This window comes from Carassius auratus, chromosome 26 (assembly GCF_003368295.1).
Source record: "Carassius auratus strain Wakin chromosome 26, ASM336829v1, whole genome shotgun sequence".
In the NCBI taxonomy this organism is placed as follows: Eukaryota; Metazoa; Chordata; class Actinopteri; order Cypriniformes; family Cyprinidae; genus Carassius; species Carassius auratus.
Window position 1 is genome coordinate 23,555,408 of NC_039268.1, and position 23,559 is coordinate 23,578,966.

The 23,559-nt window shown below is 37.1% G+C and overlaps 3 protein-coding genes across 4 annotated transcripts; all 3 read left to right on the top strand.

Annotated features, from left to right (window-relative positions):
* Positions 1-3,945: 3,945 nt before the first annotated feature.
* Positions 3,946-8,074, top strand: LOC113044677 (tRNA methyltransferase 10 homolog C). Its single transcript, XM_026204849.1, has 4 exons — positions 3,946-4,045; positions 4,917-5,380; positions 5,945-6,352; positions 7,533-8,074. The coding sequence occupies exons 2-4, from the start codon at positions 4,952-4,954 to the stop codon at positions 7,917-7,919; spliced, it is 1,224 nt and encodes a 407-aa protein (XP_026060634.1). The 5' UTR covers positions 3,946-4,045; positions 4,917-4,951; the 3' UTR covers positions 7,920-8,074.
* A 2,030-nt stretch (positions 8,075-10,104) lies between these two features.
* On the top strand, positions 10,105-13,906 carry LOC113044682 (protein-lysine methyltransferase METTL21E-like). Its single transcript, XM_026204857.1, has 5 exons — positions 10,105-10,237; positions 11,304-11,449; positions 11,530-11,647; positions 12,482-13,142; positions 13,291-13,906. Exons 1-4 carry the CDS (start codon positions 10,213-10,215, stop codon positions 12,874-12,876), a joined length of 684 nt encoding a protein of 227 aa, XP_026060642.1. The 5' UTR covers positions 10,105-10,212; the 3' UTR covers positions 12,877-13,142; positions 13,291-13,906.
* Positions 13,907-14,848: 942 nt separating this feature from the next.
* Positions 14,849-23,559, top strand: mettl21ca (methyltransferase 21C, AARS1 lysine a). 2 transcript variants are annotated; one of them, XM_026204854.1, is made up of 11 exons: positions 14,849-14,980; positions 15,415-15,521; positions 16,147-16,283; positions 16,548-16,665; positions 17,762-18,487; positions 18,557-18,699; positions 19,354-19,477; positions 19,557-20,141; positions 20,543-20,691; positions 20,828-20,951; positions 21,619-23,559. In XM_026204854.1, exons 2-11 carry the CDS (start codon positions 15,419-15,421, stop codon positions 22,002-22,004), a joined length of 2,595 nt encoding a protein of 864 aa, XP_026060639.1. In that variant the 5' UTR covers positions 14,849-14,980; positions 15,415-15,418; the 3' UTR covers positions 22,005-23,559. The 2 variants fall into 2 exon arrangements, with proteins under 2 accessions (XP_026060639.1, XP_026060638.1); XM_026204853.1 differs by having other exon boundaries at positions 14,945-15,052.

Consider the following 23,559-nt stretch of genomic DNA (forward strand, 5'->3'; position numbering starts at 1 on the left):
GCCGGAAACAGATGCGCGCATTACGAGTTCCGTCATGGTCATAGTTAGATTTTTATATATATATATATATATATATATATATATATATATATATATATATATATATATATATATATATATATATATATATATATATATATATATTACATATAACATTTTAATTGTGCAAAGAACTGCATTTATTTCTTAAGTCGGTATCTACCAAGATAGACATTCAAAAGAACAAAACAAAACAAAAAAATACTAATTAGGCATGTTTTAATATACTATTAATATACTATTCGAGGGTACAAATGGGGCGTGGCTGAGCACACTTCAGACTGTTAAAATGCTGAATGGGACGGCCTACGGACTTAAGACTCGACGAGCACGCGCAATTTGTCTACGAGACCGAAACAACGTTTCCTCGCTATTTGGGACAAGGCCTACGTGCACCGTCTTGTGACGGTTTCTGGTTTGAACAACATGTTTCCTGGAAACGGTGTGAAAAAGTGTGCAGATGCGTTTTCTCTTGTTTGGTGGGCGTGTCAAACATGTCATGTTTATTAACCACGCAGTATTAAAGAGACAGGTGCACTATATAATCAACTTCAAAATAAATTCACAAGAGCAAGTTTTTTGTTTGCACAAGATTATTTACATTAAAGGCAATATAACTAAAATAATAAGAGTATCCACCTTTTTCCTCAAAGCGGAAGTAAGTCTATGGGTGGGACTTCCGTTTCATCAGCAGCTATAGGTAAACAACGAGGGGAATAACAACTTGCAGTAAACAGTAAAACTGTTTGCAGTACATACCAGTGTATTCTTAATTAAGATAACAGATTAAAAAAAATATGATAGGACACATCAACTGTCAATATCAAATAGCTGGATGCAAATGAGACCAGAAACTAGACCCGTAGAATTTACAAATGGTGGTTCCCATTTCTACGTCAAAAAAAATTCTTAATTCTGTCTAAATATCATTTAGTAATTGTCTTCTGGTCCATATCCTTTCCTTAGGATACTGATACTGATTAATGTTACATAAAAATCTGACACACTACCAGTGAAATATTTCGCTTTTTAATGTTTTTGAAAGAAGTCTCACCAATCCTGGATTTGTTTGGTCAAAAATGCAGTAAAACTGTCAAATATTATTAATATTTTCAAGTTTTCTATGTGAATCTCTGTCAAACTATAGTTTATTTCTGTGATGCACAGCTGTATTTTAGCATCATTCCTCCAGTCTTCAGTGTCACATGATCTTCAGAAATCAGAATAATATGATGATTTAAGAAATTATAGTCTGTCTCGACCCAACTTCCACTCCACAATATGTTTGATCATGCTCATTTCTCAAAATGGCTTAAATATTATAGAGAAGTAGAAGCAACTTCATATACATGAAGGTTAGTAAACTGAAAATATATAAAAGGTTTGAGCTTAAGATGTTCTGGGTTCATTCTGACTCTGATGAACTCAAGGTACTACATGTACTTTGTCACTGCTATGCTGCAATAAAGCTTCATTCGCTTTTTCTAAAATTGGCGAGCCAGCCAGGAGGTAATTCCCCAAAGAAAGCAGGCAAAGGTAAAAAAGTGGTTTCTTTCATCTATGTTGTTTTTACCAGGGAACCCCTCATTTAAAAAAAAAAATCTAGAAAAGAACATTTAAGGATGGATGAGAATTTGGTTTAGTCAGTATTGGCAAGAGGAGTTCTTAAGCCTATTCTGTACAAGTTCTGTTTAAGATTGTAACGGACCTGAATCAGCCTGAAGCAGTGAGGACAGAGTTGTATTGGAATCATTGTTTCTAAAGTAACTGAAGAAAAGTGCTTGAGTTTAAAGTTTGTAAAGTAAATTAAACTCTGTGTTGGTGTTTTGTAATTCTGTTTGGATTCTAAAGTAATTGAATCAACCAGATTCAGTGGAAGAGTTTTATTAGATCTGTTGTGTCTAAAGTTGTAAGTTTCTAACGTAATTGAAAATGACTGTGAAGTTGTGATACTTCTGATGAAATTCTAAAGTAACTGAATTGACCCGAAACAGTGTGGTCACAGAATTATTTCATAACTGTTGTGTTTATAGTGTAGTGAATCCAACGCACCGCATCTCTGTGAAGTTTAAAGCCCAAAAGCATTGGGTGTTGATTTGCCCGATGACTTTGGCTAAGTAAACTTTTAAAAAATATAACATAAAAGATAAAGACAGTGTTACATTTTTAACAGTTTAGTGGAGAGCATCATCTAGCATTTGTATCCAGGTTGTGGGAAATGTTCAGGTGTTACAGTGGTTTGCCAAATGCAACTAAACAAAACCTCATGTTTCACTCTTGCATTAACTGCAAAGAGTAGTTCACACATACGAGAATCCATTACTATGCATGTAGATGTAAATGCACCATTTGAGCAAATCATGTCCAAATTGACTGAATCTAGACGTCCAGTTGCTGCATTCAGCAGGAGACAAAAGATTTTAGACTGGAGTCCATTCACTGCAGAGCATCCACTGATGAGACACTGATGCAGTGCTACATTTCTACAAACCTGATGAAGAAATAAACTCAATCCTGATCTCAGAAGAACTGAGGTTGAATGTCAAGTACAAATGGATGAATCAATGTCTAGAAGTCAATGTGAAATCAATAAGCTTTACTTTGAAAACATCATACAAAAATGTCACAATACACAAAACAAGTAGATCAGATAATTGATGGTTTCCACAGGAAAGCCTACATCCTGACAAAGCATTTATAAGCTGACTTTATCTTGTCTCTCCATCAGAAGATGTGATTGTCAATGCTGGATGTCATGGTAAAGTGGATCGTATTTAGGGATGTTTCTTGGGTCAACTGGGCTTTGGACGGTCAGTTTTCCTCTCGATAGATCATTTTAATCAGACACACAAAGTCCTGCGAAGCTTCCCACAAACTTGGTATGATCTGGAGATCTAAATGGAAATAAATCAAACTTAACTGAAACATCAGGAAGCAATTAAAGAGGAAATGATGTCACTGAAATGTAGCCATCAAAATATGAAATATCAAGCTTGCTGGGAAATTGTATGAAATGAGAATCTTATGCGTTTTAAATTAATATTTCTGGTTTATGAACACTTCTTTGGAAACATTCGTTTCAGCAGAAGTTAATTTTAGCTTGAATAACCTATCACTTTGACCACATATCCTGTGCCCTTTTACAAAAACATATCCTGTTTCCTTTTGGTCAGATATGATTAATAGTAAAATCAAATGTACATGATTTAATCTTGCATTAAATGCAAACTTCCAACAAAACCGTAGTACTTGTATATATATAAACAGAAAATACTGTTATATGCAATATTATATATCAGAATATAAATATGTAAGTATTCACAAAGCTGCTTTTACTTTTACTAAAGAACAGAGAGAAGTCTCAAGCTCAGAGTAAGGGGGCGGGGCTGAGCTCGATGCCTATAGATGACGTCAGAGTGCTTATTAACTATGCACACAGTGATTGGCTGATACTCTCTGTCAGAGATTCATTCATAGAAATATTATAGAGCGTAATATTATGTTGCTATATTCAAATAAAGGTTTAAAAGTAATAAAGAATTATAGATTTTAAAATACAGGCTACGCGTGATTAATTAAATATGTCTTGAAGTGATGCTAAGAGGACTGACTGGTATACAATACTAGTCAAAAGTTTCTGAACGGTAATATTTTTTAAAATATGCTTGCACTCAGCGGATGTTTACAGCGGATGTATGTGGCGTACCGCTAAATATGATCCGACTAGAAACGGAGTCAATAGTTCCTACACTTTGTGCGCAACTCAACATAAATGTGTTATCACTCCTAGTGATAATACATGTTTTAATATTTTCAATCATTCTAACAATATTTCAAACGTTAAAAAATATTTTAAAATGTTAAACAGAAATAGACGATGCCGATTTCCGCACGGACAGCTTTCATTGTTGCACACCGACATCCACATGACAGCAGCAGCGTGTGTCCTTTTCAGGGTCCATCTCTAGTGACTTCTGAATAAACAAACAGAAATACCGCACACATGGTATGTTGATTTTACTCATAATGAGTGTGTATGTGATTAAAGATGACGAGAAGACCGGGGCTAGTTGTCACAAGTCTTTGATTCATACATACTTGACTTTTCTACATGCCTTTCAAACTAAAATCAGTCTTTTTGGGTTATCATGTTTGTGTGTTAGTGTTTGCTGTTTCATGATGGTTTAATATTTAGCTTATTTTAGAATATTTCTCAAATGTCTTTAATATTTAGCTTATGTTAAGTCTTTAAAATTAGCTTTTTCCATGAATGCCAGTTGTGACAACATGCCCCTTTGAGATAAATGAGCTGTATTTCTTTCCTGGACAAGAACAAAGGAAATGTTCAGTATCTTTATTGTATCCAATAATGTTTGTGCCTGTTTCATCTGGTTAAATGATTTAAAAAAAAAAATAAATAAATAAGAAATTATATTTTGCATACAGATGATGAGGGCCCTTTGGTTTGTTTTCATTAGTTACATTTTGACATTGTTTTCATGACATTTTAAATATTTTCACACTGAAAATGCCATCTGAAGTTAAAATTAAAAATACACCAATGATGTCCAAATATCCAAAAATAAGAAGTTATATTTTGCAGAAAGACTTTAAAGTCAGTTTTCTTGCACATTGGTTGCACTAAATTCACATTTAAATATGTATTTATATCTTTAAAGTTGACAAAAAAACATTTAAAGCTATTAAATAAACTATGTATACATCTTAATATAAAAAACACATAACGTATTATACTGTGTGTGTGTGTGTGTGTGTGTGAGACAATGCATGCAATACAATTTTTTATCATAAAGCAAATAGTAAAATAGCAAATAGCAAAAGTGTTCTTTAATAATTGATTGTTTGTGTCTGTGTAGACATGAAGCTATAAGTCTATGTGACGCAGCAGGTGATGAGGATGAGGATGTTCCTGCGCTCGTGTTCTCTGGCAGTGAGCTGCTTCAGGAATCCTGTGTTCTCCACCAGAGTCTTCAGCTCCAGCCGCAGCGCTGGGAAAGATGCGTCAGGAGAGAGCGCTCTGGATCTGGACGCCTGGAAGACGGTGATGAGGGCTCAAGCGCCGCGGGAGGAGAGCGAGAGTCCGAGTCGCTCAGCGCTGGATGATAACCGCGAGCTGGTGGAGATGTGGCATCAGGCGGGTAAGTTCGTTCCCAAGAACATCACGGACGAGCAGCTGCAGGATCTCGCTCAGCTCACGACCAGATCCGCCAAGAAGAAATACCTGAAGTTCCTGGCCATTAAAGAGTCACACAAGATCTCCAAGAAGGAGAAGCAGGAGAGGAAGAGATCCGAGAGGGACGCCGAAACTGTGACGTTTAAAGTATGCTCATCAAATTAAAAAAGCTATTTAATAAACTAAAAACAGTCATCAGTGTCACAGATATATCTGTAGAAATAGACAACAATACACTGTATGAGTCACAATTATACATTTCTCTTTTATGACAAAAATCATTAGGATATTAAATAAAGATCATGTTCCATGAAGATATTTAGTAAATCTCCTACCATAAATATATCAAAACTTCAAAAAAAAAAATCTCTCCAGTGATGTCTGGTTTGTTCTGAGGACAATATTTGAAAATCTGGAATCTGAGGGAGCAAAAAAATCTAAATATTGAGAAAATCAAATGTTCAAATGCACAAAAGTTCTTAGCAATTCATATTACTACAAGTTTTGATATATTTAGGGTAGGAAATGTACTAAATATCTTCATGAACGTGATCTTTACTTAATATCCTAACGATTTTTGTCATTAAAGAGAAATGTATAATTGTGACTCATACTATGTATTGTTGTCTAATGCTACAAATATACCTCAGAGTTTTTTGCTGCAGAGTCAACCTAAAATCCATGGTTCTAATAGTATTTTCACATTTCAAGGAGGACGTGAAGGAAGACGAAGGTGAACCGAAGAACACTTTCCTCCTGCGGTTCTGGAGCAGCTCCGCGGATCGAGTGCAGAGCTGGAGAGCGGCGCAGGCCATGCGCTTCGGTCAGCCGCTGGTGTACGATATGAGCTACGAGCATCTCATGAGCCGGCGGGAGATGGAGAACACCGTCACGCAGCTGATGGAGAGCGAGGGCTGGAACCGGCGCGCCGCGGACCCCTTCCACCTGCACTTCTGCGGCCTGCAGCCGGACGGAGCATATCTACACGAGCTGCGCAGACGCTACGGCTCGCACACATGGGATCGACTGCTGATCACAGCCACCGAGAGAACGCACCTGGAGATGTTTCCTCAGAAGGATCTGGTGTATCTGACGGCCGATTCCAAGCAGGTTCTGCAGGTGGGCATCAAAATATGTTGTGATAATACAGTATACAGCTGATGTCAAAAGTTTACATCCCCCTTTCAGAATCTGCTAAATGGTAATTATTTTACCAAAATAAGAGTGATAATGTAAAATGCATGTTATTGTTTCTTTAGTACTGACCTGAAGAAGATATTTCACATAAAAGATGTTTAGAAAATAGTAGCTGAATTTATAAAAATGACCCTGTTCAAAAGTATTCATCCCCTTGACTCTGAACACTGTGTTGTGAGCTGAATGATCCACCGCTGTGTGTTTGTGTTCAGTGATAGTTGTTCCTTGTTTGTCCTGAACAGTTCAACTGTCTGCTGTTCTTCAGAAAAATCCTTCAGCTCCCAATCATTCTTTGGTTTTGCAGTATTTTGGTGTATTTGAACCCTTTCCAACAATGACTGTGTGATTCTGAGATCCATCTTTTCACACTGAGGACAGCTGAGGGACTCGAACACAACTATTACAGAAGATTCAAACACCGCTGATGCTCCAGGAGATAAAACCATGCGTTAGGAGCCGGGCGTGAAAACTTTTGAACAGAATAGAGATGTGTACATTTTTCGTATTTTGCCTGAATATCATATTTTTCTATTTAGAACTGCCCTTCAGAGGCTACAGAAGATACTTACATGTTTCACAGAAGACAAAATAAGTTTAATTTTCCCTGATCTTTTAATTCAAAAGTTTTCACCCCCAGCTCCCAAAACATGGTTTTATGAAATAGTTTCACTACTTGTTACATTTTATAAACCGAGAGTTCCGCTCCTTGATTCTGATTGGCTGAGCCAAGTTCAAAGCTGTTGTGAATTACTCTACAATGTAACAAACACCTTTGTTTACATTTGTGTGTTGCTCGGCAACCACATCTGATTCTGAGGAGCTGCATTGTTTGGTGTAGAATACTGTTGTTATTAATATAACTACACTTTATTTGATTGGTTTTATTCTGTGAAACCTTACTACGTGTATGAAATAACCGTTTTATAAAAGCAATAATCCCTGTGAATCCATGGTTTACAGTGAATTTATAACAGCTATAACTCCGCTTCATGCTGTACCTAACAACATCCCTCAGCTGTTATAAATTGCAAAGTAGCCTTCCCAACACATGTTGTGTGCATGTTGATTATGGTGATATATGGCATTATCATGTCTACTGCAGGAGTTTGATCACAGTAAGGTGTACATCCTCGGTGCGATGGTGGACCGCTCCATTCACTCCGGCGTGTCTCTGGCCAACGCCAAACGCCTGCGACTGACCACAGCACGCCTGCCGCTGGACGAGCATCTGGACTGGGAGTGTGGAGCCAAGAACCTGACCCTGGACCAGATGATGCGCATCCTGATCACGCTGAAGCACACGGGCTGCTGGAAGAAAGCGCTGGAGTTCGTGCCCAAGAGGAAACACGCCGGCTTCACGGGAGTCACAAAGAGTCGCTTCGTTCGGAACGATTCATCAGAGATTCGCTTCGCCGCTGGAGTTCAGAGCAAGCTGAACAAAAAACCAGCAGAGAGAGCCAAACACTGGGAGGATCGGGAGGAATACTGACGTCACCTTTACTGACGCTTTCTGTGATCCTCGTTACTCTCATCAATAATAAATCAGGATTTCTGATTCCTCCTACAACAAGCTGTTCTTTCATATGGACATGAGTATGAAATTATTTATGTACATAGTATAATTATTAAAGCAAAATCATAAGATTTCTTTCTTTCATATATTTATGTTTTAGAACCATTGTTTTTTATTATTATTAAGACAATTAGTCACATTTTCATCCTTTAAAAAAATATTGTCATAATGAAAAAAAGCAGCAATATGGTAATATTTCACCCCAAAATCCAAGACAAAAATAAGAAATTATAAATTGCATTCAAGCAATAAAGCATGTTTTAGGAGCATTATGTTTTTTGCGTGTGTATCTTTATATATATATATATATATATATATATAATTTTTTAAGACAATTAGTCAGATTTTTACACTAAACTCTCATAAAAAAAAAAACTATATATTCTCATTATGAAAAAAAAATATAGTCTATATAGTCATATTCAACCCTAAAATCAAAAGTAAAATATATTCTGCATAGAACAATAACGGCTGCCTTAGGACCCGAAGGATTTATTTATTTTGACAATTTAAGTATTCTCAATCTAAATTCTCATTTTAATTTGCCGAAAAAAACATCTCATTCTCATAATTAAATTAAAAATGGACAAAAATATATATAAGAAACATGGTCATATCTGAACCCCAAAATCAAAAGATAACAATAAAATGAAAAAAAAAAATGTAGCTAAAAAAATGATGAGGCTTGTTTTACATTATTTTTATGACTGTTAAAACACATTTTGAATCAGATCTACAGAAAACATCATTTCTGACAACGATTCATATCATCATCTCTACATAATATATTATATTTAATTCAGCATACAGTAAAAGCAGCACAACGAACACAATCATGCAATAGTTCTCAAGAAAGCATCACATCGCAAACATCTTAATGGTCCCAAATAGATTATAATTGCATGTTTATTTAATTTAATTTCCTCTGCTTTCAGTTCAATGCATTAAAATACATTTTTAATAGAAAAACAAGAAAAGAAATTACACAGTTTACCCTCCAAACTATTTATTTTGGCAAATAAAAATCTGTAAAAATGTGACTAATTGTCTTAAAAAAATATTTATATATATATAATATAAATATTTTTTTTACAAATATCCACTCCAAACTATTTATTTGGTAATTTAAGAGATAATATGATCCTAGACCCTTATATTTCTTCAAACGTGAGATGATTTTCGTTGGATATTCAGAATATTTTACTCGTATTATGACACTTTCATGGTGCTTTTTCGTTCATTTTTTATTTATTTTTTGGCATTTTTGGAGCCAATTCATTTTCACTGTGTGTAAAAAAATAAATAATAATAAATTAGAGAAATGTAATTATTAATAATTTCATATTGTTCCAACTTCTTAATCTGATTATTTTCTTTATTTTTTTTAATTAATGTCTACTTTATTAATTTCTTTAAAAAAAGAAAGAATGAAAATGTACTGACATCAAACCTTTGAACTGTGATGTATATCGTTAGAAAATACTTCTATTTTAAATAAATGCTCTTCTAATCATCATATTATTCTGATTTCTGAAGATCATGTGACACTGAAGATGGAGGAATGATGCTGGAAATACAGCGGAGCATCACAGAAATAAATTACACTTTAACACAGATTCACACAGAAAACTGATGATTGAAACAGTAAAAATATAAAAAAATGTACTGTATTTTTTGATCCAATAAATGCAGTCAGAAAAGTAAAAAAAAAAAAACATAAAAAATCATTCTTATCCCAACTTTTTAACTGTAGTGTGTGTGTGTGTGTGTGTGTGTGTGTATGTGTTGTTGTTTTTGACCTGAAGGGAGAATAACAAAGACACTATTTTTGACATCGATGTCAGATTGATGGATTATTGCTGCAGTTATGTTCCTAATACTACAGTAAAACTCTTGGCGTGGAGTGTGTGTGTGTGAGTGTGTGTGTGTGTGTGTGACTCTAAAGGTCAGAGGAGCTCAGCTGCTCAGTGTTTGCTCAGACTCTTTTATAATGATCTGTCAAACAATCATCTACATTCTGCAGAAAGAAGTTTCAGATCGTGTGTCTGAGAGGATCTGTTTACTCCTGTAGGATCTGACGGCTTCCCTTTCACCTGCTGCTGTCAGTCATCTCTCTCACACACACACACACTCTCACACACACACACAAGGCAAGCACTCGTGTGAAGTTGCACATATAAGGATCTTCTTCTGGCTTTCAGACGCACAAATGGAGCAGGATGAGACCACTGAGGGTGGGTGTCTATATATTGCTTTCTATACGAGACTAAAATCCACAGAGAGCAGATATTAAATGTGCTTCGTTCACTGCTGGAGCGTCTGTAGATTAATAACACACACTTCATGTGTGGAAGGAGAAACTGATGATCATCAACTTCAGATGTCAGAATGAATGATATTTGAGCCGTTTAATAAAGATCGTGAAATGCATTTAATACAGTTACAGTGTTGCAGATTTCATATTTAATGAACCTCTCAGTAGTTTTTCTTAAAATAACTTTGCTCTTGTTTCGAATATTTCAAACACAATGCACAAGCAGCTTCTGTGAGTTTATATCTTGATCACACAGATCTGAGCAGCTGTCCAGCGGTTATTCATTATATTACAAATCTTATTAGAAGTATTAAAACTCAAAAGTGAAGCATTAAAAAGCAAAATAAAGATGATTTTTTTTTTGCCCTCATTAACTATTTAACATTCAGTTCCTAAGACAAAATGAATCATGATGAATTAATATTTTGTCATTTTTTTCAGTTTTTTTAGTTTAAAAACAAGTAGCTTGGTCATAATTACAGCTGAAATACTGATATTTCATTCTACAATTAAAAGAAAAATGTAAAAATAGAAATTGCTGGTAAATTCCACAAATGATTACAAAGAATCAGCAAGTAACATTTTTAAATATAAAAACGGAAATGATATTTTCTTGCATAATCTATTTTTAACTGTTTAAATGTTTCATCATCTGAACGCTGAATAAATCATCTCTCCAGTGATGTCTGGTTTGTTCGGAGGACAATATTTAGAAAATCTGGAATCTGAGGGAGCAAACAAATCTAAATATTGAGAAAATCATCTTTAAAGTTGTTCAGATGAAGTTCTTAGCAATGCATATTACTAATCTAAGTTTTGATATATTTACGGAAGGAGATTTTCAAAATATCTTCACGGTACATGATCTTTACTTAATATCCTAATGATTTTTGGCATAAAAGAGAAATGTATAATTGTGGCTCATACAGTGTATTGCTGTCTATTTCTCCAAATCTAAAAGCTGAGAGATCTGTGTGTGTTTGTAGACGCTGAGCTGTCAGCAGCGATTATGAAGAGACACTTTCGCCCGTCGCTGATCAGATACGAAGTGTGGGAAGGATACGAGTTCGCAGACAAGGAGATCAAAATCACGGAGGCGAGGGACAGTTACGGGGCCGTTCTGTGGCCCTCGGTGTGTATGACTCGCTCACACGCTTCAGACCGAGGAGGAGCAGCAGCACGGGTCACACACTAACTCTTCTCTGTTCTCAGGCCATGGTTTTGTGTCATTTCCTCGACACGCACCGAGACGAGTATCCCCTGACGGACAAGAGCATCATCGAGCTGGGCGCTGGAACCGGCCTCGTTACCATAGTAACCAGCCTCCTGGGTGAGAGCCAATCACAGTCAGGAATACTTCAGATGATGTGTTTGTTTGTTTTCATTAAACTCAAAAAATAGAAATAATAAAGAAATCACAGTGCTATTAGAACTATAATAACATGCATCAAATAGTTAGAGATAAATTCTTTAGAATACAGAATAGGCTGAAATTCCTGTAATTGAAATCTCTTTTTAAGAATTCAAATACAAAAGGTTTGGTTTTATTACATTTACATTTATGAATATAAAATTTAATATTGAACAAAAATATAGGATTTTTTATTTTTACAAATATGAAATTTAGAAAAAAAATATAAAATATTTTAAATAATAATGGATTATTATTTAGAAATATTAATTACATTTTTAAGTTCGTTTTGTGAAAATGTATCAATATGAAACCTAGCAACAAGTAAACTTACTTAAAATGGATTAAAAATAATTTTCATATTTTTTTTAATTACTGACATTTTTAAATGTATGAATATTAAATGTATTTAATTAAATATATTATTATTATATATATATTATTTTTAATTGATTTAAATTTAGTGAACATTTAGTGAAAAAAAATTATTTAATGATTAATTTAACATATGTTTTAATTAATGTTTCTAATTATTTAAATTTAGCAAAAACGTATTAATATAAAATGAAGTAAAAATGTAAATAAATTATTTTAACAGATTTTTAATTAATGTTTTCTAATTAACACAATTTAGCAAAAATTTAAAGAAAATAAAAATTGCTTAAATTTTAATTATGTAGTGCAAATTAAATAAACAATATAGCATTAGTTTTATTAGTGTGTATATTAGTAAGTGTTGTCCTCCACCTGCAGGGGCAAAGGTGACGTCCACAGATCTGCCGGATGTTTTGGGGAATCTGAGACACAACGTGAACCGTAACACCAGAGGACTGTGCAGACACGAGCCACTTGTGACCGAGCTCTGCTGGGGGCAACAGCTGGACGAGCGATTCCCGCTTAACACCTGCCACTACGACTACATCATAGCCGCAGACGTGGTGTACGCACATCCACACCTGCAGCAGCTGATGGAGACCTTCATCCACCTGAGCTCAGAGCACACCATCATCCTGTGGGCCATGAGGTTCCGTCTGGATCCCGAGAACCGCTTCGTGGACGCATTTGAGAAGCACTTTCACCTGGAGGAACTTTATAACCTGCCCAGCCTGCGGATAAAGCTGTACCGAGCACAAAAACGACGCGTTTGACCCGAACGGCCCCTAAGAACTGCAACTAAAATATATTACAGGGTGGGTTAGGATAAATTAATTAATTAAACCATGATTTATTTCGTGATTCCAGAAGTTTCAAGAACTGCTGACGTCGGAAATAAAAACAAAAGTTACTGAGAAGATCAAAGTAAATCTCAGTAACGGATGCTCTGCAGTGAATGGGTGCCGTCAGAATGAGAATCTGATAAAAACAGAGCCAAGAAGAAGACAAGAACTTGATGATGAAGAAGTGTATGATGTTTGTAAGTCAATCATTTGTAAGCACTGATGTTATTTGACATGATCATCTTTTTCATTACATTCACTCTCTTAAGTGTTCGATACAGAAATACTTCAATATTTGGAAATAAAAATGAAACGTTCTGAATCTGGTTCCTTCTCTAAACACAGCTTCTGAAACTCTACAGTGTCTACAGGCTTTTCTAGTTTGGAGCTTCTAGAAGAAAGCAGAACTGATTTCCAAGTTAAGAAGAAGCAGATGTGTCTATGACTAGCGGCACGTAGCAGTAATGGATCACAAACATGTTTTGGTTCTTCTGAGGGCAGAAGCCCATTTGGACCATGCATGCATGTCTGATGATGATTCACGGAGATATCTGATCCTGGGATCAAGTGCTGGAGTCTGGCAGGGCCATTACATGATGAAAACACACGTACACCACATATAATCCACATAAACAGAGATTTAGAAAACATCCCAGTGCAGGACAGCCAATCATTTCAACATAATCTCTTCATGCATGCATCTGCCAAACGCTGTAAATGTGGAAGAGATCAGGCCCTACAAGGGAAAGGTGTTCAATCGGCCGCTGATTCCAGAGAGTTTTGACAAACACACAAGAAACTGGAGAGCATACAGAAGAAGGATTTAGGGCGATGACCTCATGTGTCCTCCAGAGATATAATGAGTGTTATATTGGGTTTCCCTTCTGTGGAATCCATTTAGTGCATACCAGCTGCCTAGACTCATAGAAACCAACAGGAATGGAATAAATGGGCAAAAAAATAAAAGGGTGAATGCAACATATTCAGAATACACTGCACCACACCTCAATAAAAATGATATACATTTTTTAGTTTTTCTTTTTTTCTTACATAGTGTGCCTTTGTTTACCCTGCAAAGCACTGCAATAAATAACATATGATGCATTAATTATTACATTTAAAAACATTTTAATTTATATGTATTTTTTTTGTATTATACTGCTTGGGAAAGGACACATTTTTATTGCATTTCGTTTAACCTTACAAACGTCATATTATGCATAAAGCTTTACATTTAAATACATTTTCTTTTATCAATATTTTTACTGCATAATACTTTATTTGGAGAGGAGGGATTTTCTTAAAGAAAACAATGAATTTTTGCATTATGTGCATTTGGTTTACCCTTAAAATCAGTTCAATAAACAGCATATTACCCACAATGTCCTACCTTAACATTATTAATATTTTTTTGCATTGCACTAATTGGGAGAGGAACAATTATCTTAAAGTAAATTTTACATTGCATGCATTTTATTTACCTTTTTTTTTTGAATGGCTTACTAAATCAGTGCAATAAATAGTACAATGATGCACAAATGATTTCATTCTATATTTTTATTGCATAACACTAATTGGTAAAGGGACAATTTTTTTTTTTTAAGAAAACACAAGATTATTATTTTTTTGATTTTGGAGGGAAATATGTTTCAAGCTTGTTCTTGACAAGTTTTGTTAGATTCACCCCAAAGTAAACACTTGTACAATTCAGTATGCAGTATGAAACATTATGCATTGTGCAATACTTCAGTACTAGTACTGTATGTCGTGGCATTCTGAACTTCTCTATTATCTCAAAGCTCTAGTGTTTGTCTCCCAATCTGTGTGTGGCAGCAGAAGCTCATTCCCCATCTCGTACATCATGCTCTATTTCTCAGTGTTTGTGTGGATGTGCCTCTGCTTCATGAATCTCCAGCTAAATATAGTGATGGCAGCGTGACGCTGGAGTGTTGCGTGATGCCAGTCTATAACCTCGCTGAGGATGCAGTTGCAGAAGCACTGACCGGATTACTGTGAAGAGGATCAGATCAACAAGGTAAAGCTGACCTCTGCAGACTCCTCCGGAGAGTAAAGCATGCTGAAGGTGCAGTGATGTGAGCGGAATGCAGTGAGTTCTTCTAAAGCTTCAAAATGCATTTGAGGAAATACAGTAGCACTAAGCTTGGGCTGTATAAAATCGTTGTAGTTTATCTGATTGCACCCATGGATTTTTTTTCACTTGCCTGTATATGCTAACTTTTACAAGTACCTTGTTTTTGATGTCTCTCTGAACTAAAAATCGTGAAAGTCCTATTTTACAATGCTGCATGGCATCACATCATGCACTTGATGTTTTTGCTACTTTGTTGAAATTGCACTGTTTTATTTGCATATAAACGATGTTTGAGAAACTGTCAGAAACAGATTTTAAAAGGTCAACATAAAAAAAATGGATAATCTTAAAACGATATAAATTTGTATTTTAAACAGCATCATGGATTGTTCTCAGTCTGGAAATGCAGATGCCACAATGGAGACGGATGTGAGCATGAACACTGTGAAAGATGGTACAGATGTAGACATAGAAAAGCATGATGGTAAGTAACTGAAAAAAATGTATTGGCAAATCATCTAAAATGTACCTTCTCTTAAAGGAACAAACTCTGCCAAAAATGAAGATGTGTTCAACTTCAGACCATCCGAGATGTAGAGGAGTTTGTTTCTTCCTCAGATTTGGATAAATGTAGCATCCCATCATTTCTTTAGCAATGGATCATCAGCAGTGAATGTGTGCCGGCAGAATAAGAGTCCAAATAATCCACAGGAAGCATTATTATTGATTATAGACTTCTATTTTAACAAGCAGCAACGGTTTAAAGTTATAAACATCTTAATGCTGGATTTGTTTCATCTGTTAACTTCTCCAGATGTTCACTGATGGACTGGAGTGCTGTGGATTATTGTGATGTTTTTATCAGACTCTCATTCTTGCGACACCCATTCACTGCAGAGCATCCATTGATGAGACACTGATGCAATAGTGCATTTCTCCAAGAGAAAAAAACTAATCCTAATCTGGGATGGTTTGAGGGTGAACACATTTACAGCAATTTTTTATTTCTGGGTGTACTATTCCTTTAAACACTAACTGAAACCACAACACTACATCAGTATAGATTAGAATGAGAAATGCATCAGGTTTTCTCTTGTTATATTGTTCAGAAGTCGTCCCCGTGCGTAAGGCATCCTGGGAGCCCAGTGTGCTGGCCACCATTGGAAAGGAGATCCATTATTTCGCCGGTAATGAGATCAGCATCTGGGAGTCTCTCGATTCGTTTGGTTCTGTCATCTGGCCAGCAGTGAGACAAATACTTTATTACATATTTGAAATATATAAGCTGAAGTGTGCCATTAGTCTGACGTTCAAACTTTTCCTAGTGTTCAATTTCATGTTTAGAATGAATGGCTTTCTGAAGAGTGTAACACTTTCACAACAATGATCTGTTTGTTTGCGTTGCCCCAAATGTCAACTTCTGAATCAACCAATCATGAGTTTGGGGCGGGGCTAACTAACTGACCAATGATATTCATAATCATGATACATTTTCTAAATTATCATTTAGGCTTTGGCTCTGTGTCGCTACCTTGAGTCCAACCAAGAGACGGTTGACCTTGTTGACAAGGCGGTGCTAGAGATCGGCGCCGGCACGGGTCTTGTTTCCATCGTGGCCAGTCTGTTGGGTAGGTACCAAGCAGCAACGCTGGAAAAGTTACTTTTAAAAGTAATACATTACTATATCATGTTGCTCCCTAAAAATAACTAATGACTTCATTACTTTTTATGTAAAGTAATGCGTTACGTTACTTTTGGGTTACTTTTAAATCTGGGCAGGGCTTACTTGTTTGTTTTTAATATAAAATAGTTCTTCTTTTACAAATATAAAAGCCCTTTTCACCCTAAAAGTGGAATGAATACTCCTCAGGATGAAGGAAGTGTAAGTTCAGGTCTGTACAGTAGAGGGCGCTGCTCAAACTATTCACCTGAAGAATATGACGCAGAAGAACAAAGATTAGCACTATTCAGAAATGAATAAAATGAAACAAATGTGTCAATTTAGCTTATTATAATGATTGAATTGGATCATTCAAAGGTCAGACGTTGGTTAATAAACTAGAATTAAATCCATAAATTATATTTGTCTTAATTAACATTTAATTATTGTAGGTTTGTCTAATATTCTGAGTTTTTATGAGACTGTTTTTATTGATTGTGAGGAACACTGAATGTGTTTTTGAGTAAACAGATGTTCATATTTAGTCTAGAACTACAGTGAGATCATGTTCACACACAACACTCTGCACTGACTCCTGATCTCTGTCACCATGGCAACAGCATCTGTCACTCAACACATGGAAACAAAGTAACTGATTTAAAAAGTAACTCAGATATTTCCTTCTAAATTTAAAAGTAATGTGTTACTTTACTAGTTATTTAAAAAGTAATCTGATTACATAACTCGCATTACTCGTAATGGTTAACCATTTTAATTGCTCTTGATAAATTTTATGTTTATTGCCCCCCCCCCCACCACCACTGCCAAGCAAGAATGTCCAAACCTGTTCTTAAAGGGCTGGTGTCCTGCAGAGTTTAGCTCTAACCCTAAATAAGCACACCTGAACCAGCCAATCAATGACAAGAAACTTCCAGGTGAGGGTGTTGGAGCTGGTTGGATGCAAACTCTACAGGACATTGGCCCTCCAAGAGTGGGATTTGACAACATATAACAAGCCTATGGTTGTGTTGTATATGTTTTCATACCTGTATAATCATTCCCAGGTGCTTGGGTAACAGCAACTGACCTGCCTGAAGTCCTCGGGAACTTGGGAAGCAACCTGTCCAGAAACACACGGGGCCGCTGCAGATACACTCCGCAGGTGGCGGCGCTCTCTTGGGGTTATGAGCTCGATAAGACCTTCCCTCGTTCAGTCTACAAATACGACTACATATTAGCAGCAGACGTGGTCTATCAGCATGACTATCAAGCAGAATTACTAGTCACCATGCGCCACTTCTGCCAGCCGGGTACAACCCTCATATGGGCCAACAAGACCCGCTTCGATTCTGATCTAGTCTTTGTGGAGAACTTCAAAAAAACTTTCAACACCATCCTGCTGGCAGACAATGGAGAGGTAAAGATTTACTCTGCCACCATGAGAGAGGAAAGAGGACTAGAGACGTCAAAAGAGACTAAAGGGGATGCGAGGAAAGGTGTGGACGAGGATGAAATGGTCAACAAAAAGACAAATGAAGAGATGAATGAAGGAGAGATCAAATGGACAGAACAAAAGTTTGTAGAACAGGTTCAAGAATATGAAAAGAAAGATGTAGATTTTACAGAAGAGCAGACTACAGGTTATGCTGATGCCGAAAACCAGGAGGATGGAAACCTAAACGATAACGATGATGACGACAACACAAACCTTAAAAATGAACCTGAGGATAGTGAAGAAGACAACGACGGCTGCAGTGAGATGGATTCAGCGTTTGTGGAGCAGAAATCTGGTCAGTGATGTTTGTTCTAAAAGTTCACAGTTCTAATGAATTTGAGTCTGATTTGGGTTTTTCTTTAAGATGGAAGCACAGGAGGAGGGTATATGAGATCCTGGGCACCGACTGTTTACAGCAGACCCGGGAAGGAAGTTTATCATTTTTTGGGCCAGGAAATTACAATTCAGGAGTCCATCGATTCTTATGGTGCTACTATATGGCCAGCGGTGAGACACTTTCAACTGAAGAATCAATGAACCATGAGAAACAAATGCACATGTGAACAGTGTATGGGCCAGATTTACTAACAGCTTTCACCAACGCAAACCGTTTTTTGGGGTTAAAATAGAACTGTCAATATTTACTAAAGACACACAGTTAAGAATTAGAGGTGAAGAGGCATGGGCAGTTATTTTTGTGCCTTACCTTATTGAAAATGCATTTGTAGGAGTTTCCCTTTTCAGATGCAAAATTTATGAGAGGAGAGTATTAGAATTAATCACACAATGCGATTTACTAACATTTGCAGTCATCAAATTACTAGTATTTGCGCCATTATTTAACGCCCAAAAAATCTCATTTTGAGCCTATGTCGTAAAAAGATAACCCACACCTGATGAGCATCAGTATACTGCTTGATATATTGCATTGGTTGATATGTAAATGAGATGTTGCTGTGTTCTTTAATTTGTGCATTGTCAGTAAATCACCCACAGTACACACAATCGCACTCTTGTGTTAATTTGCCATTTAGTAAATCTGGCCCTAGATCAGCGATGACATCAAAAACCCAAGAACTTTGCTTTTGTGTGATTCTGCATTCATATAGCAAAGCAAACATGGTGTACTTCTAAAATGTGATTTGTATTCCTTCCATATAGGCACTTGCACTTTGCCGATTCTTGGAAACGCCGCAGGGTCATCAACACATTGATTTACTCGACAAATCAGTTCTTGAACTTGGAGCTGGAACCGGATTACTTTCGACTGTCGTCACATTATTGGGTAAGTGTTGGGGTAAGACTCGGGTACTAATCTAAATGGTTTTGTACATTGCAAGATAATCACTGAAATTGCTCTATAGGTGCCAAACTAACAGCAACGGATTTACCTGAGATACTAAGTAATCTGAGATACAACCTTAACAGGAACACGAGAGGCCGGCGGAGACACGAGCCCATGGTCACAGAACTCTACTGGGGTCACAAGCTGGACGAGTTCTTCCCCAGATCCACACACCAGTATGATTATGTGTTGGCGACTGATGTGGTCTATCACCATGACTTCCTCGCAGAATTACTATTCACCATGCGTTACTTCTGCCAGCCGGGAACTATTCTAGTCTGGGCGAACAAGGTCCGCTATGCTTCAGATCTGGGCTTCATCGACAACTTTCTTAGATATTTTGAAATCACACTCCTTGAAGAGTTGGATGATGTGAGGATTTACGTAGCAACCAGCAAGACACCAGAGCAGGGAGGTGACCAGGTTCAAGAGATGAACAAGGAAGAGGACGAAAATTATGATGCTGGGGAGACAAACTCTACAAACGAGACAGGAAACAATGCAGAGGAAGTGGAACTTCTAGAGTGTGATGATACTCAAACGCCAGATGAGACACAAGTAGACAAAGAACTCCAGGATTTGGAAAGACCTGCTGAGGAAGAAGGTAAGGCTTGCATATAGTAGAGGCCAAATGCACTTAAATAGGTGATGTCGCACTGGAGGAGCCTTTCCATAGTTCCTAGAACGTTTTGCAGAAGTCCCTGCTTTTTGCTGTGTTTGCACTGCAGGAACTAGGAATAAGTAGGAACAATTCCACTTGGGGGAACTGAAGCATACATTTACATCACTGGTAATTGTTATAGGACTCTTATAGACCCTAATCCGAATTGGTTACCTCAAACGGAGTATCTAGAGCTAAACACATTTCTAGGTCCTATGGTGGTAATGCTCCAAAAAGTGGGAACCTCCGCCAATAGTCATAGGAACTATGGAAAGCTTCCTCCAGTGCGAAAGAGGCTATGGATACCTATCTGATGGGATACGCTTCTTTTATCTTTCCCTCAGTTGTACCTGCCAACACAGAACCACCAAAGCCCAAATCCTGGGCTCCCACCGTCTACTCCACTCTTGGCAGGGAGATCTACTACTTTCTGGGTCATGAAATCAAAATTCAAGAAGCCATAGGCAATTACGGCGGTGTGGTATGGCCTGCGGTGAGCATTAGATGTTCAACAGCACAGCAGTTTATCAACCAGTCATATCAGGAAGAAACTATATGTATGCTTTGTAAGAGGGTAAAATACACAGAGTCTAAGGGAGACTATGAACTCCTGGTTTTGAATGTCATAGGCACTGGCCCTTTGCCGATTCCTGGACACCCCAACAGGTCGACAGCAGATTAATCTACTTGACAAATCAACGCTGGAGCTCGGAGCAGGAACGGGCCTCGTCTCGATAGTTGCCACACTTCTTGGTACGTCTCAATATTTAATACAATCAGGCCAGACCTAGGCAAGTTTATCCTAGAGAGTTGCTGCCCTCCAGAAGTTTTGTTTCAACCCTAAAAAAAAAAAACCTCACCTGGCTACAGCCTTAGCAATCCTGAAGACATCGAGTAGCTTGTTTGATTAGGGTTGGAGTTAAACTCTGCAGGACAGCAGCTCTGTAGATCTGAACTTGGCTACACCCTGAACCACGTTCCTGAATCCCTCAACAATGAACATTTTGCATCGTCTCAATTTAACAAATCCAGTGACAACTCTGCAACTTCTGCAGTGTTTCCAATTTTGTGTGCTGTATGCATCAGATATTTAGCCAACAGTCAGTCTCAGATGTGACGTCTGAGGCTGATACTACTTCAAGACATGAAATAGGTCAAAAAGTAGGGGCCTTTATGAACGTGATTGGAAACCATTGGACTAAACTATGGGGTGTCCAATCCTGCTCCCAACATCCTGCAGAATTCAGTTCCAACTATCCCCAACACACCAATCCCAAAGACCTCGAATAACTCGTTCAGGTGCGTTTAATTGGGATTTGAGCTGAGCTCTGCAGGATAGTAGCCCTCCAAGAGCCGAACTGGACACCCCTGGTTTAGACTAAGCTTAAGACCAAAACTAAATGGTGTCACTAATTTGTAGGTGCTAAACTGACGTCCACGGATCTGCCAGATATCCTTGGTAATCTGAGGAGTAATTTGAACAGGAATACCAGGTGGCACTGGAGACACGAGCCTCAGGTTACAGCACTGCAATGGGGCTACAAGCTGGAGGAGACGTTTCCCCGTTCCACGCATTATTACGATTACATCCCGGCAGCTGATGTGGTCTATCACCACAAGTGCCTCGCTGAGCTTCTTGACACCATGCTTCACTTCTGTCAAACAGGGACAACGATAATCCTTGCAAACAAGATCCGGCTTCAGTCAGACCTGGTATTTATTGAGAACTTTCAGAAAGCTTTTAACACCACATTACTGACAGAGATGGATGAGGTGAAGATTTACTCAGCTACCATGAGAATCTGATGACGTGAACCTCAATGCACTGCTTTGAGAAGGCTTTCTGAGCTACACTGCTGGCACAGGAAGAGGAGGTGAAACTATGTGGCTCTGGATCACATTTGTTTAAAGAACCAACGCCACACTGCAGACAATTCTAGAGAGAGTATAGTGCACTGTGTGATGAAAAAGTTTGATTGATGAGGGTCAAAAATTCCCTGTTTCTGGACACCCCTCCCCGTCTAAGTGACCATCTGTTTATCCATCCCAATGATCCGAAGGAATTTATGATGGTTTGGGAATGTGTTTTTGTGTGGGACATTGAAAACTGTTCAAAACCTATGTGCTTTAAACTTAAAATGTGAAACGTGGTATGATTATTAAACAGGATAAGGGAAGTTTTTATTAAAGTTTTTACACGCGCAACACATTTCAAGAAAAATGTTAAAACATACATGGAATAGAAACAATGTAATGACGGGTCAAGACCTGTATTTAAGTGTTGTTAAACAATTAAAAAACTAGATAGAGTTTGTTACAAGTTAAATAAAAAGAAAAGTAGGCTAGTGACCATCTATCTAAAACAAAAAAGGTATCAGATATGTTTTGTTAAACAGCACATAGCAGTCAAAATCTTGTAACATTACAATTTAAAAACTATTTACAGTTTGTTTGAAAGGAAAAGACAAAATGTTGACTTATCTTGCCTCGATCTAAACAAAAAAGTATCAGAGGCAAACGTCGAGCAAAACAATTCTTGTCAAACCTTTTGTAGTCTACCGTTAGCTACAATTTAGGAAAGATAGTATCACAACAGAAGAAAAATTAAACGAAGATTAAACGGTGATCTAAAAAAGAAAATGCATCAGACGCGGTCGTTAAAAGACCAGCATGAGATATTTGTCAAAATCTACGTTGTACTCTACCATTAGTTACAATTTTTACAAGTTTGAGGTTTGTCACGAAGTTAAACAAAATAAAAAGGTATTCTTCCGTCAGGTCTCCATCCTCACCCCAACACATCCCTAACACCAGAGGCCACAAAGATAGATTTAAAAGTTGGAGTTAAAATAATTAAACAAAGTGATGTTTTTAATAAATCAACATAATTTCTTAATTGGCGAAAACATTCTAGCAGAGCCGGATTATCCATAAGGGCACTTGGGCCAGTGCCCAGGGGCACCAACCATTCACAAAAACTAGGGGGGGCACCACATGACACAAGCTTTAAAAATATTTTTCGTAAATTGTTTTATTATAGACTTGAAATTCTTGAAAGACCATACATAACTCGTTTATGAAAACTAACTTAACAATAATAATAATAATAATAAATTATAAATAAATAAAGATTACATGGTCACTGTCAGTCCCCCCCTTCCGTCCCAAATCTGTCAGAGTTGAGTTGGTCCACAACAAGTACGCGCAAATGTGTATTTTTTTAACCGCTACAGAAAATGAATCAAAATGGACAGACGTCAATTGAGTGGTTTTGCAAAAAGAGAGTTAAAGACAAGAACGCAAGGCGTTTAGCTAAAATTCAAAATGTTCCAGGGATCAAATGTTTTTTTTTTAACCGAGT